This window comes from Lipotes vexillifer, unplaced genomic scaffold (genome assembly GCF_000442215.2).
Source record: "Lipotes vexillifer unplaced genomic scaffold, Lipotes_vexillifer_v1.1 scaffold666, whole genome shotgun sequence".
Lineage (NCBI taxonomy): Eukaryota > Metazoa > Chordata > Mammalia > Artiodactyla > Lipotidae > Lipotes > Lipotes vexillifer.
The window spans coordinates 4701612-4720724 of record NW_006787408.1 but is presented as its reverse complement, the minus strand read 5'-3'; the positions used below and the strand labels follow the sequence as shown (position 1 = coordinate 4720724).

The 19113-nt window shown below is 39.1% G+C and overlaps 1 protein-coding gene across 2 annotated transcripts in view; it reads left to right on the top strand.

Annotated features, from left to right (window-relative positions):
• The window catches only part of LHCGR (luteinizing hormone/choriogonadotropin receptor), a 63041-nt gene extending 49497 nt beyond the window's left edge, over positions 1-13544 (top strand). The window contains exon 11 of one of the 2 annotated variants that reach the window (XM_007459988.1): positions 12273-13544. In XM_007459988.1, coding sequence (XP_007460050.1) covers positions 12273-13425 — 1153 coding nt within the window. In that variant the 3' untranslated portion in view covers positions 13426-13544. The remainder of the gene's footprint in view (positions 1-12272) is intronic. The other variant, XM_007459989.1, reaches the window with a different exon arrangement.
• Positions 13545-19113: the final 5569 nt, after the last annotated feature.

Sequence of the window (19113 nt, the reverse complement as noted above, 5' to 3'; positions counted from 1 at the left end):
TATTATCAGTGCCAAAGATTTCTTTTTTATATATAACATCTTTATTGGGGTATAATTGCTTTACAATGGTGTGTTAGTTTCTGCTTTATAACAAAGGGAATCAGCTATACGTATACATATATCTCCATATCCTCTCCCTCTTGCGTCTCCCTCCCACCCTCCCTATCCCACCCCTCTAGGTGGTCACAAAGCACCGAGATGATCTCTCTGTGCTACGTAACTGCTTCCCACTAGCTATCTATTTTACATTTGGTAGTGTATATATGTCCCTGCTACCCTCTCACTTCGACCCAGCTTACCCTTCCCCCTCCCTGTGTCCTCAAGTCCATTCTCTACCTCTGTGTCTCTATTCCTGTCCTGCCCCTATGTTCTTCAGAACTTTTTTTTAGATTCCATATATATGTGTTAGCATACAGTATTCGTTTTTCTCTTTCCAACTTACTTCACTCCATATGACAGTCTCTAGGTCCATCCACCTTACTACAAATAACTCAATTTCATTTCCTTTTATGGCAGAGTAATATTCCAGTGTACGTAAGTGCCACATCTTCTTTATCCATTCATCTGTTGATGGACACTTACGGTGCTTCCATGTCCTGGCTACTGTAAACAGAGCTGCAATGAACATTGTGGTACATGAATCTTTTTGAATTATGGTTTTCTCAGGGTATATTCCCAGTAGCGGGATTGCGGGGTCATATGATACTCCTATTTTTAGTTTTTAAAGGAATGTCCATATTGTTCTTCATAGTGGCTGTATCAATTTACATTCCCACCAACAGTGCAAGAGGGTTCCCTTTTCTCCACACCCTCTTCAGCATTTATTATTTGTAGATTTTTTGATGATGGCCATGCTGACTGGTGTGAGGTGATACCTCATTGTAGTTTTGATTTTCATTTCTCTAATGATTAGTGATGTTGAGCATCCTTTCATGAGTTTGTTGGCAATCTGTATGTCTTTGTTGGAGAAATGTCTATTTAGGTCTCTGGCTCATTTTTGGATTGGGTAGTTTGTTTTTTTGACATTGAGCTGCATGAGCTGCTTGTATATTTTGGAGATTAATCCTTTGTCAGTTGCTTTGTTTGCAAATATTTACTCCCATTCTGAGGGTTGTCTTTTTGTCTTTTTTATGGTTTCCCTTGCTGTGCAAAAGCTTTTGTTTCATTAGGTCCCATTTGTTTATTTTTGTTTTTATTTCCATTTCTCTAGGAGGTGGGTCAAAAAGGATCTTGCTGTGATTTATGACATAGAGTGCTGTGCCTATGTTTTCCTCTAAGAGTTTTATAGTGTCTGGCTGTACATTTAGGTCTTTAATCCACTTTGAGTTTATTTTTGTGTATGGTGTTAGGAAGTGTTCTAATTTCATTCTTTTACATGTAGCTGTCCAGTTTTCCCAGCACCACTTATCAAAGAGGCTGTCTTTTCTCCATTGTATATTCTTGCCTCCTTTATCAAAGATAAGGTGACCATATGTGTGTGATTTTATCTCTGGGCTTGCTATCCTGGTCCATTGATCTATATTTCTGTTTTTGTGCCAGTACCATAGGGTCTTGATTACTGTAGCTTTGTAGTATAGTCTGAAGTCAGGGAGCCTGATTCCTCCAGCTCCATTTCTCTTTCTCAAGATTGCTTTGGCTATTTGGGGTCATTTGTATTTCCATACATATTGTAAAATTTTTTGTTCTAGTTCTGTGAAAAATGTCATTCGTAGTTTGATAGGTTTATTGCTAGGTATTTTATTCTTTTTGTTGCAGTGGTAATTGGCAGTGGAATGCAAGAGATTTCTGTGCATTAATTTTGTATCCTGATACATTATCAAATTCATTGATTAGCTCTAGTAGTTTTCTGGTAGCATCTTCAGGATTCTCTATGTATAGTATCATGTCATCTGCAATGACAGTTTTACTTCTTTTCCTATTTGGAAAAGTTTTATTTCTTCTTTTCCTATTTGGACAGTTTTACTTCTTCTTTTCCTATTTGGATTCCTTTTATTTCTTTTTCTTCTCTGATTGCTGTGGCTAAAACTTCCAAAACTATGTTGAATACTAGTGGTGAGAGTGGGCAACCTTATCTTGTTCCTGATCTTAGTGGAAATGGTTTCAGTTTTTCACCATTGAGAACGATGTTGGCTGTGGGTTTGTCATATATGGGCTTTATTATGTTGAGGTAAGTTCCCTCTATGCCTACTTTCTGGAGAGTTTTTATCATAAATGGGTGTTGAATTTTGTAAAAAGCTTTTTCTGTATCTATTGAGATGATCATATGGTTTTGCTCCTTCAATTTGATCATATGGTTTTTCTCCTTCAATATGTTAATATGGTTTATCACATTGATTGATTTGCGTATATTGAAGAATCCCTGCATTCCTGGGATAAACCCCACTGGATCATGGTGTATGATGCTTTTAATGTGCTGTTGGATTCTGTGTGCTAGTATTTTCTTGAGGATTTTTGCGTCTATGTTCATCAGTGATATTGGCCTGTAGTTTTCTTGCTTTGTGACATCTTTCTCTGGTTTTGGTATCAGGGTGATGGTGGCCTAGTAGAATGAGTTTAGGAGTGTTCCCCCATGCTGCTGTATTTTGGAAGAGTTTGAGAAGGATAGGTGTTAGCTCTTCTCTAAATGTTTGATAGAATTTGCCTGTGAAGCCAGCTGGTCTTGGGCTTTTGTTTGTTTGAAAATTATTAATCACAGTATCAATTCCACTGCTTGTGATTGGTCTGTTTATATTTTCTATTTCTTCTTGGTTCAGTCTCGGAAGGTTGTGCTTTCCTAAGAATTTGTCCGTTTCTTCCAGGCTATCCATTTTATTGGCATAGAGTTGCTTGTAGTAATCTCTCACGATCCTTTGTATTTCTGCAGTGTCAGTTGCTACTTCTCCTTTTTCATTTCTAATTCTATTGATTTGAGTCTTCTCCTTTTTCTTGATGAGTCTGGCTAATGGTTTATCAATTTTGTTTATCTTCTCAAGGAACCAGATTTTACTTTTATTGATCTTTGCTATCATTTCCTTCAATTCTTTTTCATTTATTTCTGATGTGATTTTTATGATTTCTTTCCTTCTGCTAACTTTGGGGGTGTTTTTGTTCTTCTTTCTCTAATTGCTTTAGGTGCAAGGTTAGGTTTATTTGAGATGTTTCTTGTTTCTTGAGGTAGGATTGTATTGCTATAAACTTCCCTCTTAGAACTGCTTTTGCTGCATCCCATAGACTTTGGGTCATCGTGTTTGCATTGTCATTTGTTTCTAGGTATTTTTTGATTTCCTCTTTGATTTCTTCAGTGATCTCTTGGTTATTTAGTAGCATATTGTTTAGCCTCCATGTGTTTGTATTTTTTACAGATTTTTTTTCCTGTAATTGATATCTAGTCTCCTAGCGTTGTGGTCGGAAAAGATACTTGATACGATTTAAATTTTCTTAAATTTACCAAGGCTTGATTTGTGACCCAAGATATGATCTATTCTGGAGAATGTTCCATGAGCACTTGAGAAGGGACTCTATTCTGTTGGTTTTGTATGGAATGTCCTATAAATATCAATGAAGTCCATCTTGTTTAATGTATCATTTAAAGCTTGTGTTTCCTTATTTATTTGCATTTTGGATGATCTGACCATTGGTGAAAGTGGGGTGTTAAAGTCCCCTACTATGAATGTGTTACTGTCGATCTCCCCTTTTATGACTGTTAGCGTTTGCCTTATGTATTGAGGTGCTCCTATGTTGGGTGCATAAATATTTAGAATTGTTATATCTTCTTCTTGGATTGATCCCTTGATCATGATGTAGTGTCCTTCTTTTTCTCTTGTAATAGTCTTTGTTTTAACGTCTACTTTGTCTGATATGAGAATTGCTCCTCCAGCTTTCTTTTGATTTCCATTTGCATGGACTATCTTTTTCCATCCCCTGACTTTCAGTCTGTATGTGTCCCTAGGTCTGAAGTGGGTCTCTTGTAGACAGCATAAATACAGGTCTTGTTTTTGTATCCATTCAGCCAGTCTATGTCGTTTGGTTGGAACGTTTAATCCATTTACATTTAAGGTAGTTATCAATACGTATGTTCCTATGACCATTTTCTTAATTGTTTTGGGTTTGTTATTGTAGGTCTTTTCCTTCTCCTGTGTTTCCTGCCTAGAGAAGTTCCTTTAGCCTTTGCTGTAAAGCTGGCTTGGTGGTGCTGAATTCTCTTAGCTTTTGCTTGTCTGTAAAGTTTTTAGTTTCTCTGTCAAATCTGAATGAGATCCTTGCTGGGTAGAGTAATCTTGGATGTAGGTTTTTCCCTTTCATCACTTTAAATATGTCTTGCCACACCCTTCTGGCTTGCAGTGTTTCTGCTGAAAGATCAGCTGTTAACCTTATGGGGATTCCCTTGTATATTATTTGTTGTTTTTCCCTTGCTGCTTTTAATATTGTTTCTTTGTATTTAACTTTTGATAGTTTGATTAATATGTGTCTTGGTGTGTGTCTCCTTGGATTTATCCTGCCTGTGACTCTCTGTGCTTCCTGGACTTGATTGACTGTTTCCTTTCCCATATTAGGGAGATTTTCAATTATAATCTCTTCAAATATTTTCTCTGTCCCTTTCTTTTTCTCTTCTTCTTCTGGGACCCCTATAATACAAATGTTGGTGTATTTAAGGTTGCCCCAGAGGTCTCTGAGACTGTCCTCAATTCTTTTCTTTCTTTTTTTCTTTATTCTGCTCTGTGGTAGTTATTTCCACTATTTTATCTTCCTGGTCACTTGTCCGTTTTTCTGCCTCAGTTATTCTGCTATTGATTCCTTCTAGAGAATTTTTAATTTCATTTATTGTGTTGTTCATCATTGTTTGTTTGCTCTTTAGTTCTTCTAGGTCCTTGTTAAACGTTTCTTGTATTTTCTCCATTCTATTTCCAAGATTTTTCCATCATCTTTACTATCATTACTCTGAATTCTTTTTCAGGTAGACTGCCTGTTTCCTCTTCATTTGTTTGGTCTGGTGGGTTTTTACCTTGCTTCTTCATCTGCTGTATATTTCTCTGTCTTCCTATTTTGCTTAACTTACTGTGTTTGGGGTCTCCTTTTCATGGGTTGCAGGTTTGCAGTTCCCGTTGTTTTTGGTGTCTGCCCCCAGTGGGTTAGTGGTTCTGTAGGTTGTGTAGGCTTCCTGGTGGAGGGGACTGGTGCCTGTGTTCTGGTGGATGAGGCTGGATCTTGTCTTTCTGGTGGGCAAGACAGTGTCCGGCGGTGTGTTTTGGGGTGTCTGTGAACTTAGCATGATTGTAGGCAGCCTCTCTGCTAATGGGTGGGCTTCTGTCCCTGCTAGTTGTTTGGCATAGGATGTCCAGCACTGGAGCTTGCTGGTCGTTGAGTGGGGCTGGGTCTTAGCATTGAGACAGAGATCTCTGGGAGTGCTCTCGCTGACTGATATTACGTGGGGCTGGGAGGTCTCTGGTGGACCAATGTCCTGAACTCAGCTCTCCCACCTCAGAGGCTCAGGCCTGACACCCAGCCGGAGCCCCAAGACCCTATCAGCCACACGGCTCAGATAAAAGGGAGAAAAAGAAAAAGAAAGAAAGAAAAAGAAAAAATAAAGTTATTAAAATAAAAAAGTAATAAAAAAAAAGAAAGAAAGAAGAGAGCAACCAAACCAGTAAACAAATCCACTAATGGTAACAAGCACTAAAAACTAAAGGACAGATGGAACACTAGGACAAATGGTAAAAGCAAACCTATACAGACAAAATCACACAAAGAAGCATACATATAAACACTCACAAAAAGAGAAAAAGCAGGAAAAAAAAAAATATATATATATATATACATATAAAAAAATAAAGGAAGAGAGCAACCAAATCCATAAACAAATCTTCAATGATAATAAGCTCTAAATACCAGACTGAGATAAACATAAAACCAGAAACAAATTAGATGCAGAAAGCAAACCCCAAGTCTTCAGTTGCTCCCAAAGTCCACCGCCTCAATTTTGGGATGATTCGTTGTCTATTCAGGTATTCCAGAGATGCAGGGAACATCAAGTTGATTGTGGAGATTTAATCCACTGCTCCTGAGGCTGCCCAGAGAAATTTCCCTTTCTCTTCTTTGTTCACACAGCTCCTGGGGTTCAGCTTTGGATTTGGCCCCGCCTCTGTGTGTAGGTCGCCCTCTGGTGTCTGTTCTTCGCCCAGACAGGAGGGGGTTAAAGGAGCGCTGATTAGGGGGCTCACTCAGGCCAGGGGGAGGGAGGGGTATGGAATGCGGGGTGAGCCTGTGGTGGCAGAGGCCGACGTGATGTTGCAACAGCCTGAGGTGCACTGTGTGTTCTCCTGGGGAAGTTGTCCCTGGATCACGGGACCCTGGCAGTGGTGGGCTGTACAGGCTCCCGGGAGCGGTGGTGTGGATAGTGACCTGTGTTTGCACACAGGCTTCTTGGTGGCTGCAGAAGCAGCCTTAGCGTCTCATGCCCGTCTCTGGTATCCGCGCTGATAGCCGCGGCTCGCGCCCGTCTCTGGAGCTCCTTTAGGTGGTACTCTGAATCCGCTCTCCTTGCGCACCCCGAAATAATGGTCTCTTGCCTCTTAGGCAGTTCCAGGCTTTTTCCTGGACTCCCTCCCGGCTAGCTATGGCATACTAGTCCCCTTCAGGCTGTGTTCACACAGCCAACCCCAGTCCTCTCCCTGGGATCTGACCTCGGAAGCCCGAGCCTCAGCTCCCAGCCCACACCCACCCCAGCAGATGAGCAGACAAGCCTCTCAGGCTGGTGAGTGCTGGTCGGCACTGATCCTCTGTGTGGCAATCTCTCTGCTTTGCCCTCTGCACCCCTGTTGCTATGCATTCCTCCGTGGCTCTGAAGCTTCCCCCCTCCGCCATCCGCCCCCCAACCGTCTCTGCCTGCAAAGGGGCTTCCTAGGGTGTGGGAACTTTTCCTCCTTCACAGCTCCCTCCCAGAGGTGCAGGTCCCACCCCTATTCTTTGTCTCTGTTTTTTCTTTTTTCTTTTGCCCTACCCAGGTACGTGGGGAGTTTCTTGCCTTTTGGGAAGCCTGAAGTCTCTGCCAGCATTCAGTAGGTGTTCCGCAGGAGTTGTTCCACATGTAGATGTATTTCTGACGTATTTGTGGGGAGGAAGGTGATCTCCATGGCTTACTCCTCTGCCATCTTTAAGGTCTCCCCCCAAGGATTTTCTTTTGATAAAAACCTTGGTTGGGGGCATGTTTGCAAAGCATTTTTTATAGTTTTAAAATGGGGATTCTTTTGTGTGTTTTTTTGCAAGTGGCATCCAGTTGATCAATTATCTCTTTCAACTGGTTAAAAATAAATACTTTTTAAAAACATACCTACATATTCATTCTACAGTTACATTAAATTCTCTTCAGGAATTAAAATTTTATTTGCAGGTATTTTGATGTCACTAAGAGCTTGTTTAATGATAGCCTCACTTGTAAGGATTTCCACTAGTCATGTGGTCAGCATTCCACAAGATTAACTGATTGCAGGCACAGCTTCTACAAGTAGCCACTTCCCTTCAAGGAGACTTAGGCCACCTTGACCATTATGCTCTGGAGCTTAAAATTATTCAGACTTAACACTATCACTGACACACACTAGACAGGAGCTCCATTTCTAGTCTACTGATTTTTTTTTAACATTTTTCAGCTGCTTTGACACTTCACATACCTTAAAATGTAAAAGAGCATGCCTCAGAAGATAATCCCAGTGTCCCTATGCCACATTTACTGTGATTTAGAAGTTTTATTATTTCCCTTCCACTCCCATCCCCTCCCCAATGTCCTTCAGGCTACAAAACCAGATGCCCTTCTAAGATACCTTGCCAATCTCCACTCCCTCCTCTACATCTTTTTTTTCTTTCTTTTCTCTTTTTTCCTAACAATCTGCAAGATATATAGAGTTAGCAGGGTAATATGATAGAAGGATCCTGGGCTTTGGAGCTCCTCAGAGTTGGATATGAATTCTTTTATTATTAAGATTTTTTTTTTTTTGATGTGGACCATTTTTAAAGTCTTTATTGAATTTGTTACAATATTGCTTCTGTTTTATGTTTTGGTTTTTGGCCACGAGGCATGTGGGATCTTAGCTCCTCGACCAGGGATCAACCCCACACCCCCTGCATTGGAAGGCAAAGTCTTAACCATTGGACCACCAGGGAAGTCCTATGGATATAGAATTCTTGGCATTAATGTTCCTATAACACTAGGTATCCCTGGGCAGTACTTATCTTTTTTGAGACTTTTTTCCTTAAGTGTAAGGGACAGCAGAAATATCATTTGGCTTTCAGAAGCATGAGAGTGAAGGGAGTTTTTAAAGATTGTGACAGCAACGATGGTACCTTATATTATAGCCTGTATTCTTTTCTTTTTTCCTTCATTTAGGTCTGACACCAACTATCCTCCAGCGTTCCTTTTCCTCACCATTCCCACTTTTCTCTCTCAATACTCTCTTCATCATCACCTTCCACATAACTCTTTTGCAACCATATGGCTTTTTTTTCTCATTAATAGGAAACCACTTCTGGGTAGAGTCAATGGTACCATCAAGGGATATTATGGGGGAAGGGGAGAGTTACTTCAGTCTCAGTAACCATCAGCCCCTACCACTCCATGCCTTTCAAACTGAGCATCCAATCTTGAGTTTACTATGCTAACACTGTTTTAAAACAAGTCCTCTAATCTTCAGCATCCCCAAAAAATTTCCCCTGAAATTAACACATAATCTAAGTAAAAAGAGTGTGTTCCCTGTGAAAGCATCTTGTGTGATAAGTCCCCTTCCTTCCCTTCCCACCAGATTGCTATTCCCGAGTCCCTGGAGTTTAGAAATTCTAGAGCCAGCCACTAAGTCTTATCTGCTCTCCCCAAGATATTACGGTGCCCTTACTGCTATGGTTGGCCCCACTGTCCTCCTAAAATCCCTGTCTTTTCTCCTGTCTGTTGATTGTAACTGGAGCAATGGTGCTACTGCTTCTCCTTCCTCTGACTCAGTATCGCTAAGTCCATCCAAGACCATTCACACTCCCTGCACAGCCTTCAGTACTAAAGACAGCTCCATACTGGGTTTTGTCAACAGTCATGTTGTTGCCCTCAGGAGCCATCCCAGGACACATGTTAAGTAGCAGCAGGTAGGTTTTTGGTCTGAAGACAAATCACCAAGAAGAATAATTGCTAGACATGTGCCCAGTAGGGCAAAAAAAGAAAGAGCAAGGGACAAGGGGGATGGGAAAGGGAACTTTTTTTTTTTAATTTATTTGTCTATTTTCGGCTGTGTTGGGTCTTCGTTGCTGCCCACAGGCTTTCTCTAGTTGCAGCGAGCGGGAGCTACTCTTCATTGCGGTGCGCGGGCTTCTCGTTGTGGTGGCTTCTCGTCGCGGAGCGTGGGCTCTAGGCGCACAGGTGTCAGTAGTTGTGGTTCACAGGCTCTAGAATGCAGGCTCGGTAGTTGTGGCCCACAGGCTTAGTTGCTCTGCAGCATGTGGGATCTTCCCGGACCGGGGCTCAAACCCGTGTCCCCTGCATTGGCAGGTGGATTCTTAACCACTGCACCACCAGGGAAATCCAAGGGAACATGTTTGACCTCTTAGTGATACAAGTTTATTCAGAAATCATGGCAGAATTTTTAGTGGCTTTGAATTAGTGCTTCTAATAGCAGCTGAAGTAGTTCTAATAAGGGAAACTAAAGCGGCAACAGTTGGAAAGTTTTCATCTGATTAAATGAAGGCTATTATTTTGTGGGAATCATCCAGGGAACTTGCTTAAAATGCAGATTCCTGGGCTCTGTCCCTAGAGAGTTAGATTCACGGTCTGAAGTAAAGCCAGGAATCTTCACTGTAACAAAGACTCTGGTGATTCTGATGCAAGTGGTCCAAGGACCACACCTTGAAAAATACTGAGTGAAGTAAAAGAAAGGCCCCTGGACTATGCATAGAAGACCTAGCATTGCCACTGATGCCTAGTGCTGAGGGACCTGAGGCAAGTCACTTACCTCCTTTAACCTTGGTCTCCTTACCAATAAAATGAAGGGTTCAATGAGCTGGTCTTTAAGGACCTTGCCAAGGGTAAGAAGAAACCTATTTTCTCTCATCATTCTTATAACCACCAAATCTCTTTAAAGATTTAAAAATTAGGTAATTATACCGATGTGCACGAGGACAAACAAATGTGCTTATATTTAATAATAAAACAAGTGAGGCTCCTATGCAGTCTCCTGTGTGTGGCAGCAGTGCTTCTCCAGTTCCAGCGTGGTTTCTATGATATGCTAGCACGTTTTTGGAGTCCCCGGTCATAGATTTCTTTTCCATTTTTTTTTTAAATGTGTTTCTTCCCTTAGGTAATTGTATTGCTCAAATATATCATTTTATCCACTCACTGTATTAGGTACACACTTCCTTCTACAGAAAATGAGAAGCTAAGTTTTAAGACTAGAGAAAAATGCTCTTTTAATGTGTGAGGAACTCTAAGGTGAAATACATATTTGTAATGGCCCTGACAGAAAAATTATGCCCCTTTCTCCACCTCCCAAGATTGTATTAGCCGACTGTGGGCAAAGAGAAAATTTGTTAAGCCTACATGCATCATACTGTATCATTCATTGTCTCTGTATCCTCTCAATTCCTTTCCAAGCCAGCATCACCCTGGTTTATTCATTCCACAAACATTTATTGAATGGGTACTCTGAGCTAAAACTATGTGAGGCACTGAGATTTTAGACATAAGTAAGACCTAATCCCCTGACTTCAAGGCTATTAAATAGCAGCCTCACAGACTATGAAAGAAGACATGCATCATCACATAATGGCAATCTAGTTTGAGAATTACAATAGTACTTAAGTGCAGTCATGGCTGAGAGAAGGGGTGATAAACTCCTTAGAGGTGTAGAGGAAAGGCTTCATAGAGATGCTTATCTTTAAAGATCAGGAGGAATTCTTCAGAGAAATGAGGAAAGAAAGGGAAGAAGAAACAGCACATTCAAATACGAAGGGATGAAACAGTAGAACTTATTCTGAGAGCCACATGTCATTTCATGTGACCAAAGGGTTGGTTGCACAGGGGATTTGCAAGAGATAATTATGAGAATCTCTAACAGTCACTGAGCACTTAATAGGTGTCAGGCATTATCCTGAACAATCTACATGTGTTAATACATTTAATCCTTAGCACAACCCTAATGAGAGAGGTATGATTATTATCCCTATTTGGCAAATGAAGAATCTGAGGTACAGAGATGTTAAAATAACTCTCCCAGGTTTACACAGCCAGTAAAAGCTGGAACCCAGGCAGTCTTGCTTTAGAGCCCATGTCCTGCACTGTGCAGCATGACTGCTTCTTAGAGATGAGACTGGAGAAGGAGACAGAACAAAGATCAAGGAGAGACTTAGAGGTCATCACAAGGAGTCTGGAGTTTACCCCCTAGCCAATGAGAATCTAGGAAATGTTTGAATTAATATATTTGTGCGTAAGAAAGGCCATACAGAAGGAATATACAGATGCACTAGAAGAGGGCTAAAACTAGAGGAAGGATGCCAGGAAGAAAACTAATGTAATTGTCCCTTAAGAGAAAATGAAAATCTGAACTCAAGCAGTAGCCAGTGTGGTTGGGAGTAAGGGAGTGGTGGAGGTGGGACTATTCCTTCTCTAGAGACAGAGCCCCTCTTCAATCCACTCTGAATTTGACTCATTCTGTAAGAAATATCTATTTAAAACTATTTACTCCTATTGTTCATGACTCTATTCTTCCTCTGCTCCTAAATTTCTATCGACCAACCTACCCTTGGTTTCTATTTCTCATCTGGGCTATTGATTAGCCAGGGACTTAAGTGCAAGCATGTCCTTCAGTAGCTGGTGATCTTTAAGGATGTGAGCCTTCCAATCCCATTGGTGTTCTACTACAGACAGACAGCTTGGTAACAGTTTTTAGTTTGACAACTAAAGGAGATAAATAGTTAAGAAAATGTCAAGAAAGGGTTCTTTTACATTGAGCAAGCAAGATTATGTCTCTAAATTTGTTTTCCAAAGAAAATCATCCTCTGTAAACAGCTTCATTAAGTCTTTGCATCATTGTGTAAAATCTACATATTAAAAAAAAGTCTAAATGGCTTTTCATTCCCTTCTTAAGGAAATCCTACATCAACTTAGAGTTCTCAGATAAATAAATGTAAGACTAAGGCTGTTGTGACTTTGTTTGCTTTTTGTTTGTTTTCCTTAAAAAAACACTACGGATGATTTCTGAATATTTTCAATACCCAGAATCATAAAAATTCTAAGTTTACATTGAGCCCAACTATTCTTCTTACAGTTATTCTGCCATCTTTGCTGAGAGCGAACTGAGTGACTGGGATTATGACTATGGTTTCTGCTTACCCAAGACACTCCAATGTGCTCCTGAACCAGATGCTTTTAATCCCTGTGAAGACATTATGGGCTATGACTTCCTTAGAGTACTGATTTGGCTGATTAATGTTTTAGCCATCACGGGAAATGTGACTGTCCTCTTTGTTCTCCTGACCAGTCGTTATAAACTGACAGTGCCCCGCTTTCTCATGTGCAACCTCTCCTTTGCAGACTTCTGCATGGGGCTCTACCTGTTACTCATTGCCTCAGTTGATGCCCAAACCAAAGGCCAGTATTATAACCATGCCATAGATTGGCAGACAGGGAGTGGATGTAGTGCTGCTGGCTTCTTCACTGTATTTGCGAGTGAACTTTCTGTCTACACCCTCACAGTCATCACACTAGAAAGATGGCACACCATCACCTATGCTATTCAGCTGGACCAAAAGCTGCGATTAAAACATGCCATTCCGATTATGCTTGGAGGATGGCTCTTTTCTACTCTAATCGCCATGTTGCCTCTTGTGGGTGTCAGCAATTACATGAAGGTCAGCATTTGCCTCCCCATGGATGTGGAAACCACTCTCTCACAGGTCTACATATTAACCATCCTGATGCTCAATGTGGTGGCCTTCGTCATCATCTGTGCTTGCTACATTAAAATTTATTTTGCAGTTCAAAATCCAGAGCGGATGGCTACTAACAAAGATACAAAGATTGCTAAGAAAATGGCAGTCCTCATCTTCACCGATTTCACCTGCATGGCACCAATCTCTTTCTTTGCCATCTCAGCTGCCTTCAAAGTGCCCCTTATTACAGTAACCAACTCTAAGGTTTTACTGGTCCTTTTTTATCCTGTCAATTCGTGTGCCAATCCGTTTCTGTATGCAATTTTCACAAAGGCATTCCGAAGGGATTTCTTTCTGTTGCTGAGCAAATTTGGCTGCTGTAAATATCGAGCTGAACTTTATAGGAGGAAGGATTTTTCAGCTTATACCTCCAACTGCAAAAATGGCTTCACTGGATCAAATAAGCCTTCCCAGTCTACCTTGAAAGTGACCACATTACAATGTCAATATTCAGCTGTCCTGGACAAGACTTGCTGTAAGGAGTGTTAACTGTTATATCAGTAACCACATTATTGAATTATACTTAAATATGTAAAAAAATTATCTGTATCAGTGATTTTAACAAAGAGCTGATTTCAGGAAATTATGTTAGGCACATTAGGCAAAAAAATACTTCTTCCTAGCTCAAAGTGTGGTCTATGACCATTGCCAGTCTAAAAACTATGCGTCACTGGCACATAACCATACAGAAGTTGAGAGTGTTTAGAAACTTTTACAGCAATTTTGGCAGAGTAATTTTATGTCTGTTGAATCTAATATTTTAAAAATGAGGTGGTATTTTGCATGTCTTTAATTTTTTCTCATTTTGTCCTTGCAATAATTATTGCATTTTATAAAAATGTTAGTCCATAACATTTGAAGTTTAAAATAACTTGTTCTTTTCATCAGATAGCTTGAGAAATACACTCTAGAGATGCACTGTTCAATCTGGTGCCCACCAGACACATGTAGCTAAATTAAAATGAAATTAAAAATGTAGTTTCTCAGTTGCACTAGCCACATTTCAAATGCTCAATAGCCACACATGATCAGTGGTTACCCTATTAGCACATACACAGAACAGTTTCATCATCACAGAAAGTTCTATTGGATAGTGCTGTCCTAAAGACGTTTATCTATCCCATCTAGGTTCTACTATTTAAAGTAAAGTAAGCATCTGAAGGCACATTTCAGCCTGTTGGTTTGGTGTTTAGTCTCTAAAGAGCAATGAAGCATTAAACCGTATACTGTAAACTCCTTGTGGGTAGGAACTCTTGTCTCAATTTTGTTTCCGTCTCCTAGCTCAGGATCTCGGCAACGGTATCCAACAAATGTGCTGAATTACACTGAAGTTATGAAATCAATAAGGAAAAAAAATTTTTTTTTTCTTTCTAGGGCCCTATCTTTTATGGAAGCAAAAGAAAATATTTATATATTTTAAAATGCTTAACTTTCATCATTTCTATCTTTGAGGGTATAGAAAAATACATCCAATATTTGCTAGAGGTATTTTTATTTATCAGAATTGACTCTTATAGGACAATGAAATTATGGTTTTAATTGCAGTGTTTTTGTAAGTTCTTTTGACACTTTAAAGTAACTTACTGAAAGTTTATTATATGCCAAACATGTTGATAAGTATTTTAAATAATTTAACCCATTTAATCTTCATAAAACTCTATGATGAAGATATTATTCACATTTTATAATAGAGGAAAACCTATTAAAATTTTCCCAAGTTCTCAAAACTAATAAAAGATTCAACTAATGGGATTCAAACTCAAAGTTCTGATTCAGGACCCCAGCCTCTTAACCACTGTGTTCTACTGCCTCCCATACTGGTATATCATAGTCATCCAAAGGTTTAATATGTGTTCAAAGTTCTTTCAATTTCCCCCAACATTTTCAAACATATGAAAAGTTGAAATAATTGTGTGTGCACACCCGTACACTTAGATTCAACATTTTACTATATTGGTTTCATAACATACCTATATAACTATCTACCAGTATTTATCCATCCATTTCTGATGCATTTTAAGTTGCAGACCTCAGTAATTGTCAGCCCTTAAATGCTTCAGCATGCTTATCATTAACCAAAGTTTAGTATTTGTCTACATTTTTAAGGTAAAATTTACATATGGTGAAATGGACAAATCCTAAGCATACCATTTAATGCATTCTGAGAAATGTAGACACCCAAAACCTCCATGAAGATATAGAACACTCACCCCAGAAAGTTTCCTCATGCCCCTTCTTAATTAACCCCTCACCCCACCCCATAGGGGTAATAATGGTTATGAGTTTTTTCCCCATAGATTAATCCTTGTCTGCTCTAGAACTTCATATAAATAGAATCATACAGTTTATACTCTTTTGTGTAAGGCTCTTTGACGCAATACAATGTTTTTGCTATTCATCACTGCTGCTGCTTCAATTAGTAGTTCATTCCTTTTTCATTGATGAATGGTATCCCACTGTATGAATATAACACTGTTTTCCATTTTCTTATCAATGGATATCAGGCCTATTTCCAGTTTGTAGCTCTTCTTTGGCATTTATTAAATAAATGTGTAGTCATAACTAGGCTCTCTAAACATCTAGCCTGCTTTCAATCATTATGCCATTTTGCAAAATAATTCAAAATAGATTATAAAAAAGTATACACTTTATAAAATATCTCTTCTCTGTAATGTGTTTTTTATATTTCTGACTTTTCTACTCCACAACTAGTTACTTGTCTTTACTCAAATGCAGTCCTCTCTCTTGTAAGCCAGCGTTCTAGAATTTGTCTCAATGATATGAGAGAATGCTAATTAGTCACGTTGCTGTATACACACACAATAAACTTTTTGATTCACAATCCCAGAACCAAAACAACTAAGCAAGGAAAACAGAATGTAAAACAAAAGAAAAAATAAAATATAACCTTGTGGAGAAACTTCAAATTATGAACTCTTAATTATTGTTTGAGCCTAAGGTACTTGTACCTACTCTGAAAACAACTTTTACAGCCTTTTCCACAAATACTGATCTTTATTTTCTACATTATAATTTAAGTTTTAACATATAGAGTCACAGTGTACTGTCTTCCTCATTCTCACATCCTTTCATTCACTAATTATTCCTTTCCATTGTCGTCCACATCAGTTCTTTATTTTGCTTCCCTACCACCACGCCCACATCTCAGGCCATTTCCCCTTACCTCTGGAGTATTACTATACCTCCCTCATTTTTATTCATATCCAACCTTTCCCATGTCCATGCTCTCATACCCACCACCACTGATTAATCATCCTAAAGTGCTATCTCATCTTATTACACACCTGCCAAAAATTCTGAGCAGCTCATCATTACCTCTAAATTTTAGCTCCTAGCCTAACATTCAAAGAGCTCCAGAATCCACCCTCAAGTTTGCTCACTTTATCTCCTGTTTTTTTACATGATACAAGTTGTTCCAATTACTTTTCCCTAGCTATGCATCTCCATGCTCGTGCCTGTGCCACTCTTACCATCTGGCGCACCTTCTTCCTTACCTGTCCTCCTGCTGCATTCTTTAAGACCCCAGCTACAGGTTTATCTTATCAAATTCTTCTTAATCCACTCCCTCCCTAATCCACTATAGTCAAGACACTGCCTTTACTTCAAATAAAGCAGGGCATAAATAATAAATATGTAACCCACAATGGTTTCTCTCTTTAGACTTCTTTAGTACCTGTCATCTGTATCACGTATTTTTTGTTCTACACTGCTGGTATTATCTTTACATGTATATCTCTTATTTCACCTACCTTATAAATTCCTTTAGTGATATACTCATCTCCTACTTCTTCATTTCTCCCACTATATCTATCCTAGTCTTGCGCATAAGGTGATTAATATTTTTAGCTGATTCACTTTTATAACTGAAATATATAAAACAATCCTTGTTAAGAAGCATTTTCCTTATGAGATGGTCTCACAGAAAGTGTGTATGTTCCTAATATGTATCATCACTCATACATAAATCATAAAAACATCAAATGCTCAAGACATTTATATTTCTATCATGTATTTTTTTTTTACCACGTTTGACGTTATCACTTGTAGGTTGCAAAATGACTAAAAAGAGTTAATTTGGAGTAGCTCATCTAAACTTACAAAATATTTTTAAAAGGCATTTTGTCCAAATGTTATAACATTTGCTATAAAGGGCCTGGTTTTAGTTTCCTCAAAAATGTATTAATAAGCCCACGTGTAAATTAAGAATCTTTATGTCACTAAGATTTCAATAAATGTGTTCACAATTGGAAAGAATCTTTTCTTCAAAATGTGTAATATTTTTATTAATATCAAGTCACTTCCTAAGAGTTATTACCATGGCTACCTATTTATAATTTATTTAGCTTTCTAGTTACAAATAGTAAAATTTCCACCTAGCTCAGAGTATATTTACATGAAAAACAGCACAGCATTAACCTACTAACAAGAGTCAAAAGAAATTCCCCCACTAAATTCCCCTGCTCACCACCCAATTAACCTTTGCAATTCATTCTAAGTTATGAGTTTGGCTACACAACTTAAATGACTTCAACTGAGTGCCTCAGCCAGAACTGGAGTCTCATTGCCCTATGAAGTTTGAGCTGTAACAGATCATTTTTTACACATATTATAGCACACTGAATAAAATAGGTAAAGAAGGTAATCCAGGCAAGGTCAGTTGGTCAGTCCCTAAGAGACTGTGCAAACTCAAGATCTTCTTAGCCTACAGGGGGAGGTGGAAAGTATGCTACAAAAGCACTGTAGGATGCATGCATGAGAAAAAGTTTGCCTAAGGTACTTGTTAGGAAATTACTATACATGATACTTACATAAATTTCATTTAGCACAACTAACTTCTTTCACAGAGACATTCACCACCTATAATAGGATGTAGGATGACATGTGCCAAGTTATCGTATTTATAAGAACATATAACTTACTTTACGATATTTTGTTAAAATATGCAACAAGAAATGTTAAGCTTGGACATGATGAAGAGGTTCCTGAAAGTAAAAGTAGTATCACATTAAAGCCAAGTCTCAGGTAAACTCCACCAACTTGCAGGACTTAAAGTACAATTTACTCTTTCAAAATGGATTAAGATTTGTCTCACTTTATCTTTGGCACATGGGCTAAAAATATTTTTAACTGTGAGTCATGACCCATCAGTAGGTAGTGAAATCAACTTAGTGGGCCAATACCATCAAAAAGTTTTCTGTAATGTAACAGAATAGAATCAAATATAGGAGGGACACACAAATGGGACAGTGACTTTTTTTCTCTGATAAAACGTACCACATAAATAAAGACGGCAATATAGTAGTATTTGTGATATAATTTTTTTTTAAATCACTAAAGCAAAGTGAGAATTTAAAATTCACAGTGGAGAAGAGGAAAGGAATTTTAGAAACAACTATTATTGCCTCTCCCAAACACTTAAACCAACACGCTAAACCCCAATTTCCAAGTGAATGCACCTTGTCGGCAAATTCAGCAGTTAATACAGGGTGACCAGGTGAGCCTGGGGAAAAAAAAGCAGGAAGAAGAATAGAAAGTGTACCCCCTCCTCAACACTGGAGGGGGTACATTTCAGGAATGACACAAAGAGTAAGTGCCCTCTTTTGCCTCCCATGTAGAAAAGATGAACATTTCATGGTAGGCAACATTCATGAGGGAACCCATAGTTCCTGGGAGTTCTCAAGAGCCGGAAAAGGATTTGGAATGGCAGTGGTGGTGGTGGACAGTCACTCTGAGGATGAAGAAGGCATTGCTGGAGAATCTGGAGAGGGGACCAGCTCACTCACTAGTACTAACTGAATCCTCATGCAGCTGCCAACTTTAGGCAAAAGACAGTGTCCCACTCACGTTGTCCATGACCCAGATAAGATTTATCCAGATTTTGAGAAGACCTAACAGTAGCTAACTAAGTCCCTTGGGTAGAACAGAACAAGTGTTGGAATAAATTAAACCCTCCAAGTGAGGTTGCCTCTGAAAAAGAAATGGGGAATTCACCCTGTGACCAGCCAGATCCAGGTACCTAACCCTCAAGGAGCTTTCATAGACCATATCCCACTCAATCCCAGAACTGCTTTTTGTGAGAGAATTACTACCCTGGCAAACACCATTCAGGGCCAAAACAGGGATCCTAGACTTGGATACCATGTGTACTCCACCCAC